Genomic DNA, 22,782 nt, shown 5'->3' with positions numbered 1-22,782 from the left:
AGTCCGGGCGGAAAAAAACCCAGCTGTGGTGGCTTTTCTTTTTCTTTTTTTTTTCTCATGGAGGGATGTTAACACGTGAGCGTGCCTCACAATCCCAGATCTCAGAGGGATGGTGAGGTGCTTTATGTGGGCATGTAGCTGCATGTGGTGCTCAGATGGTGGTCTGGAAGAAAAAAGTGCTACTGTGGAGAAAGAAAAGGCAGTTTTTTTCAAATGTACCTTATAAAGTTTTAAAAAGATGCACCTTTTTTGGTGATATTTAGACAGAAATAGATTATTTTAAAGCTTTTATATTGATTTGAATGATCTGGTGCTGCAGGTGACTGACTGTAATACCAAATCAAACCACATGATGGCAGTAGAGAAACAAAGAAGCCGCGTTAGCAGGTGGGTTTGTGCTGATTTAGAGCTGGAATCCCTCTCATAAGAGTCAAGACAAACACATTCACACCGCAGCTCCAGACACTGACAACCTGCCATTAGCTGATAATTTAAGCAGTATGACAGAGGAGACAGATGGAGGGAGGAGAGACGGACAGATGTCTGCGTTCGGGTCAAAGAAAAGTCAGAGGAACTGATGTTCAGAGAGAAAACAGACTCCTCTTGAGTCTCATTTTATCGACATGCACTGAGGGTATGTCTTCTACTTTTAAATAAATGTATATAATTTCAAAAAAATTAGGCTATGAGCAATTTTATTTTACTGTCACAGCGAGGAAATGTGCTCGTAAATTCATTCATAAAGACGTCACACAGTGATGTTAACTAGGGAGGTAAACCAGCGCTGCAGATGTACATTTACCATTTACGAGACATTTACAGAGCCGGGATGCGTGTAAACGCTTGCATGCGTGCACGTGTGCGACCGTGTCCTCATCTTATATCAATATATACCATTAGCTTTGCCCTTTGCGTCACCTAATTCAAATCACAAGGAGGATGCACACATAATTACATTCGCACACTGTAGACCAAACAAGCTATGGCACACACGTGCACCGTGGTGGCACACCATTCATTATACGCACGGTAAAGGTTCATACACCCCTTTATTAGCTCCATGCACACACGTAATGCAAAAAGTCTGCTCCACACCTGGTCCCATTCATATATAACCGCTCCGCCTGCAGACATGAACCCATTTAACTGGTGAAATAAAAAAATCTAACATCGGAGAAGGTCAAATACCTGTTTAAAAACAATCTTTAGCATGTTGTTGTAGCCTGCAGGAGCTCCAGACGGGTGGAGTTTATAGCATCCGGACTATTTACATAAAGACAGACAATCAAATAAATATAAATGCCTCCTTGTGACTGTCTAAACTTTATATTTTGTCCTGTGTGGCAAAGAACGAGACACCCAGCATGAATTCATCCGACCAGGTCATTTATTTATAGTTTGTTTTTTTTAAAAATGATCCTGCAAAGAAACGTACAAAGTAAAGAAAAGTTGGGAATCTGTACACGAGAGATTTAGATGAGAAGATTGATACCGCTCTTAACATCTGTCTTGTATTTATGGAAGCTAAAGTTAGCTGCCTGTTAGCTTAGCATAGCACCTCACACTGACGACGGTCAGGAAATAAAGGCTACACCTGCACGTAACGTCCTGTGAAACCACAACTAGTCATATCTTCACTTCTGTTTTTGTTCTGTGAAACTGACTGAATATAACACGTTAATAAGTTAGCTTTAGATGTGCTCTCAAAGCTAGGCTAAGCTAGGCTAACCGTCCACTGGCTGGGTGTAAGTTTGAGGAAGCAATAAATAACCCAGTCACACAGACTGTAAGCCCTCCAGGACCAACTAATTCTTCATAGATACATAAATGAACTTGACTCGACATGAAGTTACTCTTTGCCAAAATCAGGTGTCAGGTGTGACATCACTCAGACATCGGTTCCTGTTCCTCTACCGCACTTGGCTTTTGAAGTGACAATGATCCCGGATTAGCCTTGACCACGCTGTGTGTCTGCAGCTCTGCCTCCAGCCCACGTGGCCTCGGGGGGCAGGCAGGTAAACAGTAATGACAGGGCTGCTGTGCCAGGTAAAGGCAGCCAGCCGGAGCTGTCTGGCTCGCACTCACGGTCACACCTGGTTTCACCCGGGGAAAATATGCGGGGGTCCCACTTTCTCTCACGCCTCGCCTTCTCTTTGTCTCACTCTTTCTTTTCCACCGACTTTATGCATCTTTTTTTGTTTTCCTTTAACCTGTCTTTGCACATTTTATCCTGCGACATGAAACACTTCAAAAAGGTTGTGAGGTCGTCTCATCAAAAAGGCTCCGGCGTCTTTCTAGTATCTATTTTCAGGTCACAGGAGTCGCTTTTAAAGACTTGGCTCGGTGCTTTGTCTGTCTGGTGTTATGTAAAAAGGTGAGAGGTGAAGTGTAACTTAAGGTGAAAAGACAAGTTTGGTCTCTGAATGATGCTTTTGTTGTTCTTACCTGTTTCCTATTTGCTAAAAAGCTAATAAAACACAAGAAAAAGGCCACTAAAATCTTATCTTCAGAGCCTCTTTCATGCTCAGCTGTCTTTGAGGGTTTGAAAGCAGGAAGTGAGGTAGGTTTTCCGAAAGGTTTATACCACCGCTGTTTATTCCCTAACATGGCATGGAATTAAATAACGCAGTCTGCAGAGGAGAAGATCACAGAGGAAGAGTGGGGAGATAAAAGAGAAGGGATGAAAGGGAACAAAAAAAGGGGGGAAACACGGAAAACCAATAAAGAAGCACATCAGATTGCATTGGAGCATGAGGCTGCTCTGAAAATGACCACTAGATGGCGATGTACGATGCCAAATAGGTCAACAACCCTCAGTGACCTCTGTATGTAAGAACCTTGCATGCCAGTGAGCCATGTATGTAATGACTGATTAAAAAAGTAGGTCAGAGCCACAAAAGCACATTTAAAACACTCTGCACACTGCTTTTTTAATTAAAACAGTTTCCAGTAGCTCAACGTTACATCCTAAAAGGACATATATACTCTATGGGAAGTTTAACTCATGCTTTTATCTCTGCTAATGCAGCATTCATACTTTTTGGCCACTAGGAGGCAGAATCATCCCAAAACAATGTGGTCTCTCACTCGGTAGCCGTCTCGTGTCTCGGCTGAAAAACGACTAGAAAATGCCCCAACGTCTTGTTAAAATATACTGTTTTGTTGCTGCATGATGTCCTGGCATTCACTAAAACTTTTATTGGTTTAAACGGGACGCAAACAGCGGTCTCTCGCTCGGCCATCCCATATCTTTGTTGGAAAAGACAGCTAGAAAATGTCGTGCTGTCTGGTAACAAATACCCAGTTTCGTTGCTGCAGAAACGGCTCACTTATGGCCCACTTTTATAGGTTGAAACGGGATGCAAACAGTGGTCTCTCGCTCGGCAACCATCTTGCATTTTTCGGCTGGAAAAGACGGCTAGAAAATACTGTGACATCTTGTTTAAAATACCTGGATTTATTGCTGCAAAGATGGCTGCTAACGATGCTCTCGAACAGCGGTCTCTTGTCTTGCATCTTGGCTAGAAAAGATGGCTAGAAACTGTCCTGACGCCTTGTAAAAAAAAATACCCAGCTTCGTTGCTGCAAAGACTAAAATGACTAAATGAATCACTAAAATGATCCACGTTTATTGGTTGAAACGGGAGCCAACAGTGGTCTCTCGCTCAACAGCTGTCTTGCATCTTGGCTGGAACAGATGGCTGGAAAATGTCCCGACATCTTGTCAAAAATACTTGGTTTTATTGCTGCACAATGTCCAATGATTACTAAAATTATCCACTTTTATCAGTTGAAGCAGACGCTGGTCTCAAACAGTGGTCTCTCGCTCAGCAAACATGCACAACACCCCAACTGTCACTAAAATTAACCACTCGTATCGGCTGAAACAGGACGCGAACGGTGGTCTTGAACAGTGGTCTCTCACTTGACAACCGTCTCACATCAAGGCTGGAAAAAGACGGCGAGCATGTCCCAACATCTTGTAAAAAATACCCACTTTCGTTGTTGCAAAGATGTCCCGACAGTCACTACAATGATCCGCTTTCATTGGTCGAAACGGGAGGCAAACAGTGGTCTCTCGCTTGGTGGCTGTCTCGTATCTTGGCTGGACAAGACAGCTAAGAAATGTCCCTGCGTCTTGTGAAAAATACCTGCCTTTGTTACTGCAAAGATGGTTGCACAATCTCCCGGCAGTCACTTAAACCAGTTGAAAAGGGACGAGAATGGTGGTCTCAAACAGTGGTCTCTCGCTCAGTGACCATCTGACTTCCGAACTGGAAAAGACCACTATAAAATGTTGTGACATCTTGTTAAAATACGCAGTTTTGTCGCTGCAGACATGGCTACACAACACCCCAACTGTCACTACATGCACCCACTTTTATCGGCCGAAACAGGACACGAACAGCGGTCTCGTCCCGTGGTCTCTTGCTCAGCAGCTGCCTGATTTGAGTTTTTATTCTGGCGAGTGGGCCGAATATTTGGCTATGGGGGATTAAAATTGGGATTTATTATTCAAAGTGGTTCACATCTGGTCCGCACACATTAAACTAATAATGTACTTTGCTTTTTATAAACATGGAGACAAATTTTATCAGAGATCAGTCTATCCAGCAGCCAGCGTCTCCCCGAGTCCCCGACACCCTTGCCAGTTGGCATCCCCGTCTGTTTTCATGCCAGCCCGTCGGGTCTCCGCCCGGCTCTTCCAGACCTTCCATCCTCATCACCTTCCAGCAGACTGGTCAGTTTGTAGGCCCAAATCCCCTCCAGCACAAAGGGCACAATGGAGCCTATTCTGGGTCGCTAAGCTCTCTGGACTTACTGCTCCCATCGGGCCTACCTCACTTCCTGATAGAGGAGAGTGCTTGGACAGACAGATTCTAGCCGCCATGCGTGTGAAAACCGGTGTGTGTGTGTGTCGTCCGTGAACGCACGCGCACGCAAACACGAACGCACACAGCCTCGGGCCCTCTGAGGATTTATCGGGACGCATTGTTTTGAGCGGCGAGTGTGCTAGGGGGAAGATTTTAGCTGTCACACCGCATGCTCACTGGGGGACTTTGATGGGAGAGGGGGGCGCTGGCAAACGTTGGGTCTTTGGGTGCAAGTTTAATCAGCGGGGCAGTGTGATAACCCAATTACGGGTCGAGCCACATGCAAACACACACCCATGACTCGGCAGAACCTCAAACGCTCTGGACAAAAAAAAAAAAAGAGCAGAGCGATGGCTACAAAGTGTGCTCAAAGAACGGGACTTTTGATGCTGCTAGAGATGAAACAAGAAGTGAAAACACTAACGGAAAAGTCGGCAGCTCCCACAGCCGTCGGCACGCACAGACAAGAGGGTCGAGGGAAATCCTCTCTAGATGGGAATGTTTAGGTTGCGTCGTCTTTTTTTCCCCCTCCTATCCCCTCCAGCGATCAGACCGCGAACCCAAACACCTTCGTTTATCTCAGACATGTTTGTCCTGCTCGGGATGAGTGATGATACAGCAACCAAGGACGCAGAGATGGAGGGGAGATAGTCAGAGCATACGGGGCAGTCGAGATTGAATTTCTCAGATACTTGTAGAGTGTAGAAAATAACGACCAGCAACTGGGCTCTAAGGATGAAATCACACCTGTAGTCCTGTTTAATAATCTCTTTCTGGCTGTTAAAGTTAAAGTCACTCTGCAAACTAACATCTTTAACATACATTTAAGATCGTCACTTTTGTCTCGACCTGAAGAAACGCTTGTTCGAAAAGGCTCTGTTGATCTCATCAGCAGAAATCAGTGTTTAAACCCACTGTCCGAAGTGTGTTCTTTCATTTCCTGGAGGTGTTTCTTCATCAGAAGTCATACGACCGTAGATATATTGGGTTATAGCGTGTTTCAACACAGCTGTCAACACAGTCTGGTACCAAAGCAAGATTCAGTGACGACGACCCTTCCTTCTTTGTCAAGTTTCTTGTTTCACGAGAGGATTTGTTCCCCACGAGCTCCCAAACACAGAGCAACAACATATGAGCCCATTTCTTGTTAAACTGCCATTAAATATAAATCAATTAAAAGACAGATAATTCACATGTTAAGTATCCCAGCAGTCTTTTTCTCTTCTCCTCAGACTTGTACCTTTTTTTTCTATGCCTTCACGACTGATTCCCACCCCTCCTCTCCACCTGCGACTCATCTGTTTGCGCTGATGGCGGCCATTAAACAAACAACCTGTTCTCTCTTTTCATCCAGGTGCTTTCGCCTCCAATAAAAAGCCCATTAGCGGTCGTCCCACGGTGATGACGTCATAAAGCTGTGGAGCTTTCTCAGCTGTCGGACAGGAAGCGAGGAGGAGGAGGAGGAGGAGGAGGAGGAGGAGGAAACTATGATACTTTCTGTTCTTTTTGTTATTTAAACACAAAACACGACGAGTCTTAACAACTGAAACAACACTAAAATCTCCCACTTAAAGGTGCTCAGCATGAGCCGTAAATATAATTTTTACCCCACTTTAACTAAATGGTGTAATTGAGGCTGAAACGAAAAATTAGCCTGAGGTGACGACAACCTCTGAGCACAAACAGCAGATGTAATTGGCACGTTTAAAGCTTTGAGACCTTTAAAAACCGATGTACGGATGTGACTGTTGAGGCAACGTGGATGGAGATGTTTGGTAACGGCTTTAAAAATCAATTACGACGCTCAGTTGTGAGTTGTTGCGTCTCGGTGATGCTGCAACATCTCCACGAGACTACCTGAAGTAAAAAAAATAGGGATAAAAGGGGCCCTTTGTCGAGGAAACGAGACGTGAGTTACGCCCTGTGTTTAAGATATCATCTGGAGTTTGAGCTTCAGATGTGTGTTTTGGGGAGGAACCATCAAGATAGCGGCAGGAGCGTTAAGAGATAGAGAGCGGTGAAAGAGGCGTCCCCTGTGGAGCATAAAGATCTATAGGGGTTGAGGGGAGAGCAGTGAATGAATCACAGTATATCATTAAGGACAAAAGAAGCAGCGCATGTGGGAACATACGTCTGTATCTTTAGGTTTGAGGCGCGAGTTATCAGTATGAAGCGATCAGGTTCGACCTGCTGGATACAATATAAGACCCTCGGACTTATTTAATCTCTGTCAGCAGCCATGACCCCATGATTTATATCTTAACTGTGCAAAACTGACTTAACAGAAGTGCAGTAACCTGTGCAATAGTCACATTTCTTCACTTGTGTCTGTTCGTTGGTTTGTCAGCAGGATTACAACCAAAACTGCTGAAAAGATGTCAATGAAACTTGGACGTGAGATGGGTCTCGGCCCAGAATAGACCCCCATTAACGTTTGGTTCTGGATTCTTATTAATAAAAGGTTAGATCCGGATCGCTTTCTTTAACTTTGCGAGATTTTTGGTTGATTTCTCCCGGAGTTATGCATGAATCTTGATGAAAACTAGAAATACTGCCTCACAGTTATATGCATCTACGCACCTGTCAAACTGCTCTTATATTATGATGTCACGGTGAAGTTGACCCTTCGACCTTTTGGATATAAAATGTCATCACTTCATTGTTTTATCCGATTAGACATTTGACACTTGTGGTCTTTTTTGGATCACAGCGAGTTCATCCTCGAGTCCGAGCGGAGATTTGTCGTATCGTGGGATGGACGGACGATACAACACGACCCTGTGCGATACAATTTTATGACTTTGTTCCCAATTCCAGGTTTTTAAAGCTAAATTGAACATGCGGATAAACACAGGTGGATGGAAACACACACCAACACTGTCCCGGTTGTTAACCCTTGTCAACATATTTTCAACTCTCAAACACGTCTTTACATCAATTAACATCATCTGGAGCAAGTGCGAACTTATTTGTGGCCACCTGCGTCTTACAGTACATCTAAAATTTGCCTCGCATTAGTTCTGAACTCAAGCATTACTTTCGTTTCAGACTTTTACTGAAGTGTTGGCTCAGAAATGTCTCATCTGAGTCAAACCCTGACCGACAAACAACACTTCAGGCTGTTGACAGCAGCGCCAGACAAGAATGTGAAAGATGACAAACAAACACGACTAGTTCAGACTCCATTCACGACTCCTTTCAGTCTCTTTGTTTATAACGGATGAAGAGAGGCGGTCACGTTTTCCCGCCGGCGCTGACAAAAAGAAGTGAAGTGTATGAAGACGAGCTCGATCCAGCTGTGTTTAGTTAGGTAGGGATCGGGATTCCTGCACAGTTTGTTAATGCTCTGCTAATGTGCATATTTTCTGTATCACTGTGTGTGTGTGTGTGTGTGTGTGTGTGTGTGCATCAGCAGCGTGGGACTCTTCTCCTTCACTTATCTGCTCCTTCAAAACAAGAGTCCAGAGACACAGCAGAGGAAGCTGTACTCCCGCCTGATACCATCTGACGCCCACTCGACCTGCAGCTGACTGGCGTTTGTTGAATAAAACAGCACATATAGGAGCTTATACCACTCTCTCTCTTTTTGTTTGGAGGTGATGAGAGTCTCTACACGTTTAACAGCGTGCTTCAGTAATGAGCAGGGAGGGGCAGCTATCAAAAAGCCATAAATGACACGACTCTGGATTTGTGTACGTGTGTGGAAATATCATAAATAACGGGGTGTCATCTTCGAATCAAATCACAAGATCCTATAAAAGTTTTAATAACCACTTCTGTACATTCCTGCATTTTGTGTAAGTGTGTGTAAGACATCAGAGAGGTGAAACCAACGAGACTTTCATACTAAATCTTTCTTTTCTTTTCTTAAATACCGTAATTAAGTCGTCTTAATTAGACGAGCAGGAACGTAACGCCTAAAATCACACAAAAATGTAACTTACAGGTACTTTTCTTAAACATGCCAAACTTCAAAGTGAAAGTATTATGTATTAATAATAATAACAACTCGTCACTTAATGCAAATCTTCCATAATGCACGTATAATCTCATATAATAACACTTAAATGTATAACACTTAAATGTATAACACTTAAAACTGCACTTAATTGCCCCTTATTACACTGTCAGTATGTAGCAACATCTTGGTGTTCGTCAGCTGCTAAGGTGTGTTCAGGGAGGGTGGGTAAGGGGAATTGTGTTAAATTATAAAAATATAAACTGACTTGTAGGATCCCTCCATTAGAAAAATAAACCTAAAAATAAATCAGATTGCCGGGAAAATAAATTAATTCAAAAATGTGATGCATCACACAGTCTGTAACTGGTAACCAGCCTTCAAAATGTCCTGCAGTGGAGGTATAAAGTAGCAGAAAATGCTAATACTCAAGTACAAGTGTCTCAAAATTGAACTGAAGTACAGTACTTGAGTAAATGTACTTAGTTACAGTCTACTGCTGCTCATGAGGCATCCCACTTGCAGCAGCTACTTCACACTTTTCACTTCCACTCCACGATATTAAGGAGGAATATAATTATTTTATCACTTTAAAGTGTTCAAATAAATGTAGTGGAGTATAAATATTTGTTTCTTAGATAAAAAAAAGCATCAAATATGTTTTAGTGACACATTCAGCCCACTGTAGTTCCCCCAGCAGCCATGTGAGGGCAGTAGTGTGCACTGAAAACTGAGACGACGCAGCAACAGGTCTCTGATGCACATCTTCAACATGTTCTAGTTTTAATTCAGTAACTAAACAGGAAACATCCTGATGAAGTGAAGTTTCAGCTTCCTTCTTTGCTTTTCTGTCTTTGTTCTTCAACCTTTGTTTAATAAAGTTAGGAGATTCAAAGTCATCGGAGAGACAAACAGGTGAGAGCGATGAGAGAGGAGAGACGGAAATAAAGGATAAAGAGTGTGTGTCTGAGAGCAGCTCAAGGACTGTTCAACACACACACACACACACACACACACACACACACACACACACACACACACACACACACACATACCTTGACCTTCTGGTCTACCATGGCCTTTGTGTTGGCTATGACCTTTGACCTTTCCTAGACTAAACTTGGTGTCTGGTGAGTGGATGAGAGGGCTGTGAGTGTCAGGTGTGTGTGTGTGTCTGTGTGTGTGTGTCTCTGTGTGTGTGTGTGTGTGTGTGTTCAAAGCTAAATCCTATCCTTCCATCACTTCAGGCTGAAAGACAAGGAGATGTTTTTTTGTTAGTCGAGACATTTTGGACAAAGGGGAGGCAAAATGGCTGCTATACCGCCATTTTATACGTCTCTGTGTATGTATGCGTGTGTGTGTGTGTGTGTGTGTGTGTGTGCGCTAAGATGAAGCCTAAACAAAGACGACCACCACCGTTTTTAGACTCCTGCCTCAGTAGGAGGATGAGCCTGCAGATAAAATGCCATACAGGGGCCCAGGAGTGTGTGATAAGACCGTCCTGTACATTAGGCACACACACACACGCACACACACACACACACGGAAACATAACAGTAACCACACACATATAACCGCCTAAAATACACTAACAGACTAACAAGCGCTCAGTCAGCAAAATGAGAGAGAGAGAGAGAGAGAGAGAGAGAGAGAGAGAGGGGGGAGAGAGAGGTTGCAGATATATTGAAAGATAAAGTAAAGAGACAGAAAAGATCAAAGTCATCATTCAGGCTCGTCTCAGGGTCGAGCTGCAGCCAACTCTGATTATCTGAGTGCAATCTGAGCCTGTGTGTGTGTGTGTGTGTGTGTTTTACATATATACGTCCTTTCCATCTGATTATATACCTGTGCCTTTCTTTACATACTTTAAAGGGCTGTTTCGACCCTCTGAGACTCCAGAGAGATGACAGTGACATGGTGGTGTTGTCGTGGAGGCGGACTCGGACTGTCGGGGGGCTTCAGGGGCGAGAAAAAATAAAAGAGGAGCCCAGCTGCATGTGGTGGGAAACTGTAGCGGTTTAATGATTGCAACTACAAATAGACGTCCATTTTTTGAGGATGTTCACATACTTTTATCTTTACAGTTATCGTTCTCGGTGCAGACGGTGTTTTAGAGTTATTTAGACGTAATTCACTCGTTGGATGTCGGACTGACGTCGATCCAGATCCCATAATCGTGCCGTTTTAAGAATTATGCATTCATTTATCAGATAATTAGTAATTAAAACAGTTTTACAAAGACATCCAGTGGAGAACTTCCAGATTTCTAGTAATTAGAGGTAAAGAGCATGATGGGTCACAGTTGTCCTGATGGACTGCGCTGCCGCTACACTCTCATTCATGGCCTCTTATTATGTTTTATTTGGTAACAGCAGTCTGGTCTGATATTTGACTATTTATATATCGGACTAACTCTACTACATCCTTCTATTTCATCTCATTTTCCTCTTCTGTTACTTTATTTCCGTCTTTGCCTCCGATGCATCGCCCACATTAAGTCGTCTATATTTTGTTTCCCTTCTCTTCTACCGTCTCTCTCTCATCTTCTTTGACATTAAAGGATTTCTGCTAACCTCTCTCTCTCTCTCTCTCTCCTTCCTCTCTACCTGCTTCAGGATTAAAGCGAAGGAATTCAAGGGATGGAGAGACGCAGTCTTTCATCGAGAGGCCCCGCAGAGGGGCTTCATCCCTCCTTCTCTTATCTTCCCATCCCACCGAGACACACATCCACTATCGCTTTACCCTCATCGTGTTTTAAAGGGGGGAGGCTGCTGCACTCTCTCTTTCCCTCCCTATTCATCCTTTATACTTCTCTCCCCTTTGTTGTCTGTGAGAGACTGTTTGTTGTGTTGCTTCTTCCTGCTTTCAGCCAATCACAGCGTTTCTTCTGTTATCACACTGATTGATTAGAGGACAATTTCGCATTTATTTTTTATTTTCAGCTTCTCAAATTCGAGGATTCGCAGCTTTCTTCTGATTCCTTGTGAACATATTTGGGTTGAGCTTCCCTTACTTTCTTTACTCTCCTTGACTAATAACAACTTTAATCCACTTATTGAAGTCGTCGAGTCGTGATTGGGTGAGAAACTTTACTCCAGCGGGACACAGAAAACATTAACCCATCCCCGCTGGCGTCTTAACTAAATCAGGAAGTCCTCTCTCTGTCTCTCTGGTTCTGATTGACACACATGGAGGTCCGGCAAAATTAAATAAAGCACATCCTCCCTGACCTCTCTGCAACTTGAAAAGCTTCAGTGTGTTGACTGCTCAAACACACACACACACAAACCATCCTGTCATCCCTAGGGCCGACCTCTGACCCCTGGAGGTTTACCCAACAGGAGCGGATGTTATTGGACCTAATGGATCCAGTATGACACAGATATTAAAGCCAGGAGAGTCAAACATGCGAGCTTTCAAACACCGTATTTTCTCTAAAACTGAAGGCCGTCGGCGATAACTAATGAAAACCAACTCACCGCACGTCTGGATCGTGTCTTTGCGGTGTTTGCGTTGGGGTTTATCACCCAGGGGAGCAGGGGCTCACTCAGGCATTAGCAATGGCTTTAAGAGGCCGATCAATCCTCCACATCTATCTGACACTGTGATTCAATCCTCTCGATCGTCAGGAGGTGTGTTTGTTCCTCCCTCCACATTATAGCCGGATGTTTGTTTTCATGCCTCGCTACATATTTTTATGCCCCGACATGTCCGTCCAGCCCTCCTCCTCTTTAACTAACAATGATCCACTGTGTGTGCAATGCCCTTCAGAGGTTTTGGCACAGATGTTGGTAAGTATGAGCCAAAACATCTGCACAGGGCAAACAGTAACAATGGAAATATGTAGATTCCTTCCAAGACTCATGTTTGTTTCAGCACTTTACATCTGGTAAGAGTGATGAGATGGAAAAATAGGTTTATTGTTGTTATTATTATTATTATTGTTGGCTCGTTAAAGATATAGTCCACCGTTTTGGGAAGTGGTCTCATTGGGCTTCTTGCCACAAGTTAGATGAGAAGATTGATACCACACTTGTGTGTGTACTGTATATATGTAGCTACAGCCAGCAGCTGGTTAGCTTAGCTTAGCATAAAGACTTCAAACATGGCAGGAAGTCACTGTCTGAGCAGGTTTTTGTACGGATTTAACAAACAAAAGGTGTTAATTAGAGAGTTTTTGTCACCTTTAGACAGAGCCAGGCTAGCTGTTTCCCCCTGGTTCCAGCCTTAATGCTAAGCTAAGCTAACCAGCTACATTTTGGACCAACTGATACAAGAGTGGTATTGATTGTCTCATCTAACTCTTAGCGGAAAAACTTTGAAAATGAGCGTAATTCCAGAAAATGTCAAACTATTCCTTTAACTTTAAATAGTTGCTGTGTTTTGCAGTATTATTCATAAATAAAAATCAGACATTACAGCAAAATTTTAACTTAATACAAAAAACAGTCATGCAAATCATAAAATCCAGCAGACGAACTAGCAAGCAAATAAAAATGGTGACAAAAAGAATATAAAACAATCATCAACATAGAAAACAATAAATAAAATAAATATTTAATTAATTTAGGATAAGAAGATAAATTGGTCATAAACTTAATACTATACTCGAGCAAGTGAATGAAAATAACTTAACGCTATAAAAATGTTCATTTTTCACTCGCTGGATTCGACTTTTTGCACATCTTGAGTCATATATCTGTACAGAAACCGAGTGCAGAGTGCATGTGCTACATACTGTAGCACATGCTGTACTGTTTATTTGTCTATGAAATGCCAAGACAGATTCCTTTAAGAGATGAACTTGTGATAAACCCTGCTGTATCATTTGTTCTGCTTTATGACTGACCCTGTGCTCTGACAGGTGGTTCCCCCTCAGGGATCAACAGAACATCACTAAACTCAAACATGACAACATTTACACCCCGTCTGTCTGTCAGTCGTCAGCCGGGTTTTGATTCATCTCATTATAGCTGTTGTTTATCGTTCGAGTGAAAGGTGCCAAAGTTTCCTGCAGGCACGGTGCCTATGTGGTCTAACACACATAAACCCAGCCCACACGAACATGAAGTCGTATCAGAAAAACCGAGACGAGTGACTGATTCTGGTCCAAAACAAACTAAACAAGCCAAGATACATTTACAGGAGAATGTGTAGCTCACTAAAGGAGTGTCTCCTCTGATATGTTTCTACTTTTCATCTCAGGAGTTATATAATCTACCGTGGACTCCAACTTTCCTGTTTCTTTCATGCAAAAACTAAAAAGTAAGTGTATACACAACCGAATCGTCAGCATAAATAAGTCAATTTCTGCAAAACTACAGATTATAACTGTCTTTATGTTGCAACTTTACATTTTTTTTGGTTGAATCTTCTATTTCTCTCTCCTCACAACGCTGTGTTTATGCTGTGATTAGGTTTAGGCACAAAAAACACTTGGTTAGGGTTTGGAAAACATCACAGTTTGTCTAAAAAAGTGTGTTTTTGTCGCCACGATCACCAATGGAGATGGTCCGACTTCCCATGAGAAACAGCTGCTTTTGGTCTACACAAAAACGACTCTAAATATCTCCAGGTCTCCTAAAAAACACCAGGTTAAAACCACTGGAAATATCTCCAGATCTCAAGAAAAAACACCCGATTTAGTCACCGCAAAAATGGCAGGATATGTTTGCAGGTCTCTTAAAAAACACCCAGTTTGACAGCAAAATAACAGCTGGAAATATCTCCAGGTCTCCTAAAAAACAGTCGCTTTTCACGCTACAAAAAACCCTCGAAACATCCACAGATCTCAGAATCAGAATCTGTGGTTTACAGGAACGTTAACCCCTAACATTACATCCTGGTGATTGGGCTGATTAGGATGTGGTTGAATTTAGGTCCATACCGTTCTGAAACTAAGACTTTTCATGTCTTAGAAGAAGACTTTTTTTTTTTTAAATATTGCAAAAAAGGGAAACCTTCCAGCACAAATGCACAGCTAACCTCCTCTCCACCTGTTAACAGCTATGATGGAGAACACACCTGACCTCCCTGACCTGCGAGTACAAAAGTAAAACTGAAAAGAGACAAATAAGCACCTTAAACGTCTCCCAACAATAACAGGTGAAGTGGTTAATACAGTGTCATTTAGGCCCGAGCAGAAGGCCTGTACAGAGGTAGGTGGTTTTACCTGCCTGAGCTGTATCATTTACCTACAGGTACCTGGGTGTGAAGTGGAGGTCGTCGCTGTGTTATTTAGCTAAACTGGCGTACAGTGAGGCAGGCAGTAAGTGCAGGCTTGTGTGTCAGACAGTAATTGTTGTTTGGATACAGGCTGAAAGAGTGTGAAGCTTACAGTTAGTCTGGTTTTTAGCCAGAGGTGAACACACACACAGACAGCTCTCAGCTGGGGGTTGTTTATTTTCTTTTTTTTTTTTACAGTTTTTTACCGCTTTTTTCCCTCCCAACAAAACATGTGTTAGCATTAGCAGCAAGAGATAATCTAAATCAATAAAAACACTCTCTGAGCTTCTTGTTTCATGCAGACGGTAAAATGTGGCCGTAAAAGTGCGACTAAAAGACACCTTTCAGCTAAAAACGACTGCATTAAAGGGTGTAATTTCCACTGGGGACTGGGAGGCATCTAAGTTTGAAGAATATTGGCTGTAAAAAACATATATTTACCCCAAAAAACTTGCAAAGGAGGTGACGGTAATTACTCCAGCCCTGAGTAGTGACTGCAGGCACGACCTCCACCAATCAGAGGATCAATATGTTAGAGTACGTAGACTGAAAGGCAAAACCAAGGGGAAACCAAACCCTTCTAAAAGTGGAAATTATAATATTAATAGTACATCCTTATTTATTATACTTTATTTGCACTCAACAAATTGCTTTCCGAGTTTAAAGACTGAGAACACGGCACACAGCTGTAATGTAAAATCCTATTTTCATCTTCATTCTCAGGTTTTTATTTCTAAAATCAGCCGTTTTTATAATGAGGTTTGGTGTGGCGCACCTGTGTCTCGATCTCCTACTGCCTCCTCATAACATAAAGACAAACCCTTCCACTTATTTACAGCCTCCACCCCTCTGACCCGATGATACTGAAGCATTTATAGAGGCTCGTTAACGTACAGGAATGTATATGAAGCCGGCAGGTTTATACTGACGTATATAAGGACATAAATCAGAAAGTGGAGCTGAAGTGTGAACAGCTGACAGGTGTGTATCTGTATATACACTGAGATAAACGTCTTGTTTAATGACATATTGTAAGCAGGATCTTACGAATGTAACATTTACATTTACTCAAGTACTTTACATAAGCACTTTCTTATCTTATGCAACTTTCTACTTCTACCCCACTTCTTCTTCTAAGGCTGTTACTGCAGGACTTTGTCTTGTAATAGAGTATTTTCCCATTGTGATATTAGTACTTTTACTTAACTAAAGGACCTGAATACTTCTTGTGCACTCATTCATCGATGAGCAAATCAGCTCACGCCCCGCCAACGCTTTATTGGATGTCATTGGTAACAGATGACAAGAAAATGAGCTCCTCGCCTACAGACGCTGTCTTGGATCAGGACTGTTTGAACTTGTGTAATGCAAAGCTCACTTTGATTATGTCGAATAGCGATCGTGTCTGTGGGTGTTACTGTGTGCAGCCGTGTGCGGGAAAGAGATAGAAAAATTAAAATTGGAGCCCCGAGGTCACCGTTTCTTAATTTCTTCAGCTAATTAAACAGTTTACTGCGAGTGCAAAGAACCAAATCTACACATGAAAAGTATTAAAGTGTGATGAAGAAAGCTACATGTTCTGCGCCTCCTTCAGGTGTTCAGAAATCTGGAAAAAAACGTGGAATTTACTGTACGAGAGCCAAGCCGGCATCGTGCAGACGAGACGTGACTCACCCTGCCACCTTTCTCCGGGATGCACTTGCATCCTTTGCTGCAGTCGCGGCCTCCACACGGCTCGTCAGACTTGGATCCCTGCAGACACAAAAAGAGGAGGAGGTTAGAAATTGGGAATAGGTGTGATGCATTAGACATTTTGGCGTTCGAATCCCACTGTTCATGTTGAGAAAAGCTGAATAAATCACACTTGGAAGTATTGCTGCAAAAGAGCAAGAGTCTGTTCATATTCTTTCATGAACAAACAGGAAAAATGAAACAAAAAGACAGCAAACAGAAGCAGAAGAGACTCAGGTAACAACTGCATGAGTCACGTGGACATGGGGAATCATCACAGTTGCATCAGTGAGAAGTCAGCAGATTTACAGCGATTTTAAGGAGGCAGAGGGATTTAAGGGGGATTTAGAAACGGATCAGATCCAGTCAGAGCTGATAATCTGATGACTGAAAAAGTGCACGCTGTTTTAAAAAGAGGAGATCTGATTATGTATCAAACATAACGTGTGCTATCACGTTCTCCGGGTCATAAACAGGGCTCCCTTTTGTGATTACAGCCTTTTCTTTTCTGTGTTTGCTAACAGATCACAGATGAGTCGGTGTTTGACCTCCAGCTCTTTCTCTTTGCTTGTTGATTGGTAACAGAGGCACAAAAAAACCAGCCTTAACTACAACCAGAGACGAAGCTCTGAGCGAAAAGAATAGAGCCAGTGATAACAGCAGCAGCGGCAGCCCCGGGGAAACAACTCCACATGAGTCCTTTTCATAAAGTCACTGTGACCTGCGGGACGCTTGTCTGGTTGAAACCACACGACGAGAAGCTCCAAGTGACTACAACACTTCCTGGCCGGTTTGATCACACAATATGATACTATAATTTGACTCAGACTGGATTTTCACCCCCAGAAGAATGACTCCCACCCCATCAATCTTCTTATTTCTTTTCTTAGGAAGGCAAAGGAGTCTGACATCGTGATTGGATATCAAACCGAAGACAGTTAGGGTTGGGGTACTCATCCCACACATGCCCACCAGCATGTTCTCACTCCTAACTCGTCAAATTTGGTCAATTGCCTTGAGATTTTAGGCACAAAACTACTTTTAGGTTTAGGTTAAGATCATACTTTGGGTTACAATAACTACATACAGTCTCCTAACTAGTTGTATCATTTATCAATTGTCACGAAACGGATGTCAGCACTGCTCTCCGGGAGGAAAGTCCAGTGACGTGGGAGTTCATTTTCACTCCCATCTTGTCCAAACCGCTGCCAAATTGACTCCCATCCCATCCTGTTCCCATTTGCGATTTGTTTTCTTAGGATGGCGAGTCACATTGTTCATCCAGCCATAGCAAACAAACCTTCTTGACATCAGTCCCAAGGTGTTTAGGGTTTGTGTGCTCGTTCAACGGTTTGCTATGACTGGATTCTTTCCAGTTTCACACATGCCATGCACTGTTCAGGTAGCTGCAACCGACCAACAGCCAGAGAAGCTCTTTCTTTTTTTGCTCGTTGATTAGTAACAGACACAAACCAGCCTCAACTACAACCAGAGTCAAACATCTGGGTGAAGAATAGAGCCAGTGATAACAGCAGCAGCAGACCTGAGGAAACATCATTTTTAAATCCACTTTTCTTCCACTTTTTGTCCTCGATACGACCCGTCCTACGCACAGTAAACAAACTCAGCATCACCACCCACTCGACATGTGTAGCTCGTAAACTCCAAGTGAACTACGGATTAACCTCTTTGCGTTCGGGGTGGCATTCCTGAGATATCTACCAAACATCATGCAGTGCTTTTTAGAGTTTATAAGCAGCAGAGAGAGCTTTAATAAGCTGACATATGAGTGGCATGACTTCAAAACGCCGCATGCTGTCTATTCACTTATGGGCTCGCTCTGGGTGGGAGGGGATGGACCGCATGGTGAGCGTCGACATGTGTGATTTTTGGATGTGTCATCTACGTATTTGTGTATTTCTACTTCTGAAACGCTGCGTGTGAAACTTAATTTTGTATAAATATCTGATAAATAGTTAATCATCACCTCCTTGTGCGTAAGGGAGCAAATGTCTCATATGAGTCCATAGTTTGGGGGTGTCTTCGGGGTCAAACTCACAGGTCATAGCTGGCATTTCAATGTGATTAGTGGATGAAAGGGTGCTGGCGGGGTGGAGAGACGTGGAGGAGACGGGGACAGGAGGGGTGGAGGGACAAAAGGGTGTTGGTGGGGTTGCGATGGAGGCTCAGAGGACAGGGGTGGATGAGGAGAAAGTGTGAGGAGGTGAGAGGGTGTGTTAGTTCATATCCACAATAATCCACAATAATCGAGGTCAAGGACCCTCCAGGACCCCTGGAAGTAATCGTCAGATGGTCTAGTCTGGGTCTCAGTCTCATATAATGAGAGCCTGGGAAAGACTGTGGAGGTGTCTGAGAAATATTCAGATCAATCACAGATTATTTTTATTAACTCATGTGACACATAAAGGCTCAACAACTTTAAACCTGCATTTATAGATTTGTAGGCCAATTAGGGGCAGCGAGCGAGAACACAGTACTAATCATGTTTTCACCCAGAACGTGGGCCCCAAACTTTTAGACACAGAAACCTTTACTTGACTTGATTTTGAAACCAAAAGACGGGCTTTCAGAGACTTCAAACTAGTAAACTGTACAGTAGACTACGGGTTGTGACACATGAAAGGTTAAGAAGGTGTCATAAATCAGGAAAAATACAGGAGAATTGTGATCCTGGTAGGAAACCAGTGAAAAGTGAGAATCTCCTGGGAGAACTGGGAGGGTTGGCAAGTATGCCAGGAGCTATGTTTCAATCTACTGAAAGGCTTCTTCAAAATGTTGTTGTGTACGTGTCCACAGCGGTCTAAAGACCCACAAAGATAACTGTTTCCATACGTCATTTTGCGTCATGGGTCCATCAGGCATATGCTCCATGTTGATGTGTCGAAGCACAATAAACAAACAAACAAAAAAAGCTGGTTTGCAGCTGCAGATTTTCCAAAATGAGACATAAATAAAATGCTGCGAGTACTCCACTAATCAGAAAATGTTCAAAGTGCGGGGATTGCTGGGGAAAGTTCGTGCAGCGGTAATGCAGCAAATGACATATTATTATACTTATATGTAGAACAAGTAAGCAAAGAGTTGCCTATTAACTGATGAATTTACGTGTTTTTGCTCTGTTTTTGGTCTCCACCACCTGGACCAAAAAGCACCCAGAACTTTTATACCCAGAAACCATTCTTGATTTGAGACCAAAGTTTGAAAAAGTCCAATAATCTCTTACTTTTTTGCTCCATTTTTGGTCTCCACCAACTCTATTTCTTTTAGAAGAATGATAGAAAATTCCTTTTAGTAATAATAAAAAATATTTGGTAAGGAAAAAAAAAAAGACTGGTGGTCACACATTAGGTGGTAAAGGTCGCGGAGGTGAGATAAATGATTACTACTACTACAACTACAACCGACAGAATCAGTGACAGCCATTAAACCTGCAGACAAAACGACTGGAGGGAGGAAAAACACACAACAAGGAGAAAGCGAGCTTGGCACAGAGAGGAGAGAGAGAGGGAAGGAGGGGAAAGGTCAGTGGTGCTGCTCCTGCTTTCTTCCCTCTGATCTCCTCAACTCCTCTAATCACAGTGACAGAAGGAGGGCAAGAGAGGGAGAAAGTGAGCCGGGGAAAACGGTGAAATTTGGGCTAATGGAGGGAGCAAAGGAAGCGATAGAAGAGGGGTAAAAGAAGTGGAGGGAGGCCAGAGAGAGAGAGAGAGAGGCTCAAATTGATGTTTTGGCAAAGAGGGTAAAGAAGAAGGAGCTAAAAATAGAAGCAGAACAAGCGATTTGGAGCGTTCACGGCCCGGCAAATTAAGTCTAAAAAAGAGCAACAAAGAAAAGGAGCGAACCGGATGGGAATTTTATGCAGTCGAACCAAAAAAAAAAGAAGACTTATTGCTGCTCTCTTTGCTCCCATCTCTATTATTTCGGCCTATTATCCTCCTTTTCGTCGAGGCATGAATACTTCCTCAGGTGTTATCCAGTCAGAGTGAGTATGCGACCCATTGTTCTGGGATATAATCCAGCCTCTACCTGAGCAGGGCGGAGATGATCCCAGTTCAATTCGCTCTGTCCACACCCAGAGTTAAAAGTGAAGGATAACACAGACAGAAACTAAAGCCAGCGCCCGAGGGATGTGTGATCTGTGATGGTGGTGTTAAATACAGAGCAGGAAGCAAGAGAAAAGAATGACTGGAGGTAAATAAACACACGTGGAGTCGGACACGTGAGTGTATTCACATCGTCTAGACAAAGGTAGCGCTGCGTGAGTGCACACAAGGTGGTTCTACACTTGTGAGGACGCTCTTTGGCAGGACGTTCCTCAGCCCCTACACCAAACCTCATTCAATTTTTACTGAATTTTAGAAAAGGGACAAAATCTGCTCACGTTGAAAGTTCAAACGCTGGTCCTCACAAAAGCAAGCGCACACACAACATTCTCCCATAGAGAACAAAGACGTATGAGCACAATGAGCTGAAACCCTGGTTTAACAATATGACAGCTACATGATCATCGCATCATCTTACACCCACTGAAACACAACGTGCGTGTGCTCTCGTGCTGGCCTTGCACCATCATCAGAGTTAAAATGCCTTCACCTTGAATTACTGCCTATAAGCACCAACCAGCCATCACTATATTGACATGTATAACTCCAACGTTTGCACTGTTATTTGTTAGAGATCTGATTTTTTGATCTGTGTGGATTGCCGTGGTAACAACGTAGGCGTCAGTCGCACGAGATGCCGATGACGCCGCTTTCTAACACATGAAAAGCACGAGAAATATAGATCCATCATCTTCCCCTCCAAACTATCACACCGTCAACTTTCGTACCGCTCTGCTCTGATGCACTTCAGTCTCTTTAGATTTGACTTTGTTGTTGTGCGTCGAGCTGCAGGTGACACAAAAGACGCTTTGAAATCTGATACGAGCGTCCAGAGCGTCCAGACTGAGACGCATCTGTAGAAATCTGACTCGAATCTCAGTTTAAACCACCTCCTGATGTGTGTTCTTGTTGTCCAGACTGTCTAAAAGCAATCTGGATGCAATCATGATATGCCAAAACACAGACTTGGACCAGCAGTCTGAACTTAGGCTAACTTTTTTTTACAGAGGAGTACAAAGGACTGAGAGAGAGCTTCGTCACATGGTGCAACATCAATCACCTGGAGCTCAACATCAGCAAAACCAATGAGCTTGTCTTGGACTCGATGCGCTCTGCGGTCCGCTTCCGTCAAAAATAGACGAAAGTCACAAACATCTTCGACCTGACAGCACAGAAGATCTCTACAAACACACCAGTTTCAAGGTGGGCACCCAAGATCAGTGTCGCCACTTCAGCATCAGACCAGATGTGAAGTATGGTCACACTCTCCCCTTGACCTTTGACTCTCTAATCCGATTAGACATATCTGTGAAAGTTTGTTATTATTAGCAAATTATCACTTGAGACATGTGACCTTTTAAAAACCAACATTTACCACCAGTAAGAAACAGGAAACAAACAGCGATCCCTCATCTTTAAAGTCCTCTACATCCACCTCGACTGTGGCGGAGGGCTCTTGCTGAACTGTACCAGAAAAACCCTGCTTTGCATTTTGACTGAACTGACCCTTCATGTTGAGGTTAAGTTAAAGGAATGTAAAGCTGCCACAGGATCAGACACGAACACTGTAAAGACAATAAGCAGCGCGCTCATAATTTAGCATCATTAGCCGACATAACGTGATGGAACAGGCACATTCCCGATTGGTCTGCATGAATTACAACACTGTTCATTCTTTCTCCCGCTCTGTCATCCCGGCATTACCCGGCTAATGTTCCCCAATCAATCTCCTCTGTTTGCTCATACTTTGCTGTCCAAACAATCTCATGCACATACGTCTAACGGAGAATTTTAAAAGCCGCCTGTAATACCTGTCTGCTTAAACCTGCCTGCTGTTCATACACCTCAGATTGGCAGCTCGTGGGTACCG

The 22,782-nt window shown here is 43.1% G+C and overlaps 1 protein-coding gene across 1 annotated transcript in view; it reads right to left on the bottom strand.

Moving 5' to 3' along the window:
• col4a6 (collagen, type IV, alpha 6) overlaps nucleotides 1–22,782 on the bottom strand; it is a 115,707-nt gene that overhangs the window by 28,112 nt on the left and 64,813 nt on the right. The window contains exon 3 of the mRNA XM_073475573.1: nucleotides 16,732–16,809. Within this exon, the coding sequence (XP_073331674.1) occupies nucleotides 16,732–16,809 (78 nt within the window). The remainder of the gene's footprint in view (nucleotides 1–16,731; nucleotides 16,810–22,782) is intronic.

This window comes from Pagrus major, chromosome 10 (genome assembly GCF_040436345.1).
Source record: "Pagrus major chromosome 10, Pma_NU_1.0".
Lineage (NCBI taxonomy): Eukaryota > Metazoa > Chordata > Actinopteri > Spariformes > Sparidae > Pagrus > Pagrus major.
Note: the sequence above shows the minus strand (reverse complement) of the source record. Positions and strands in the feature narration are given on the sequence as shown.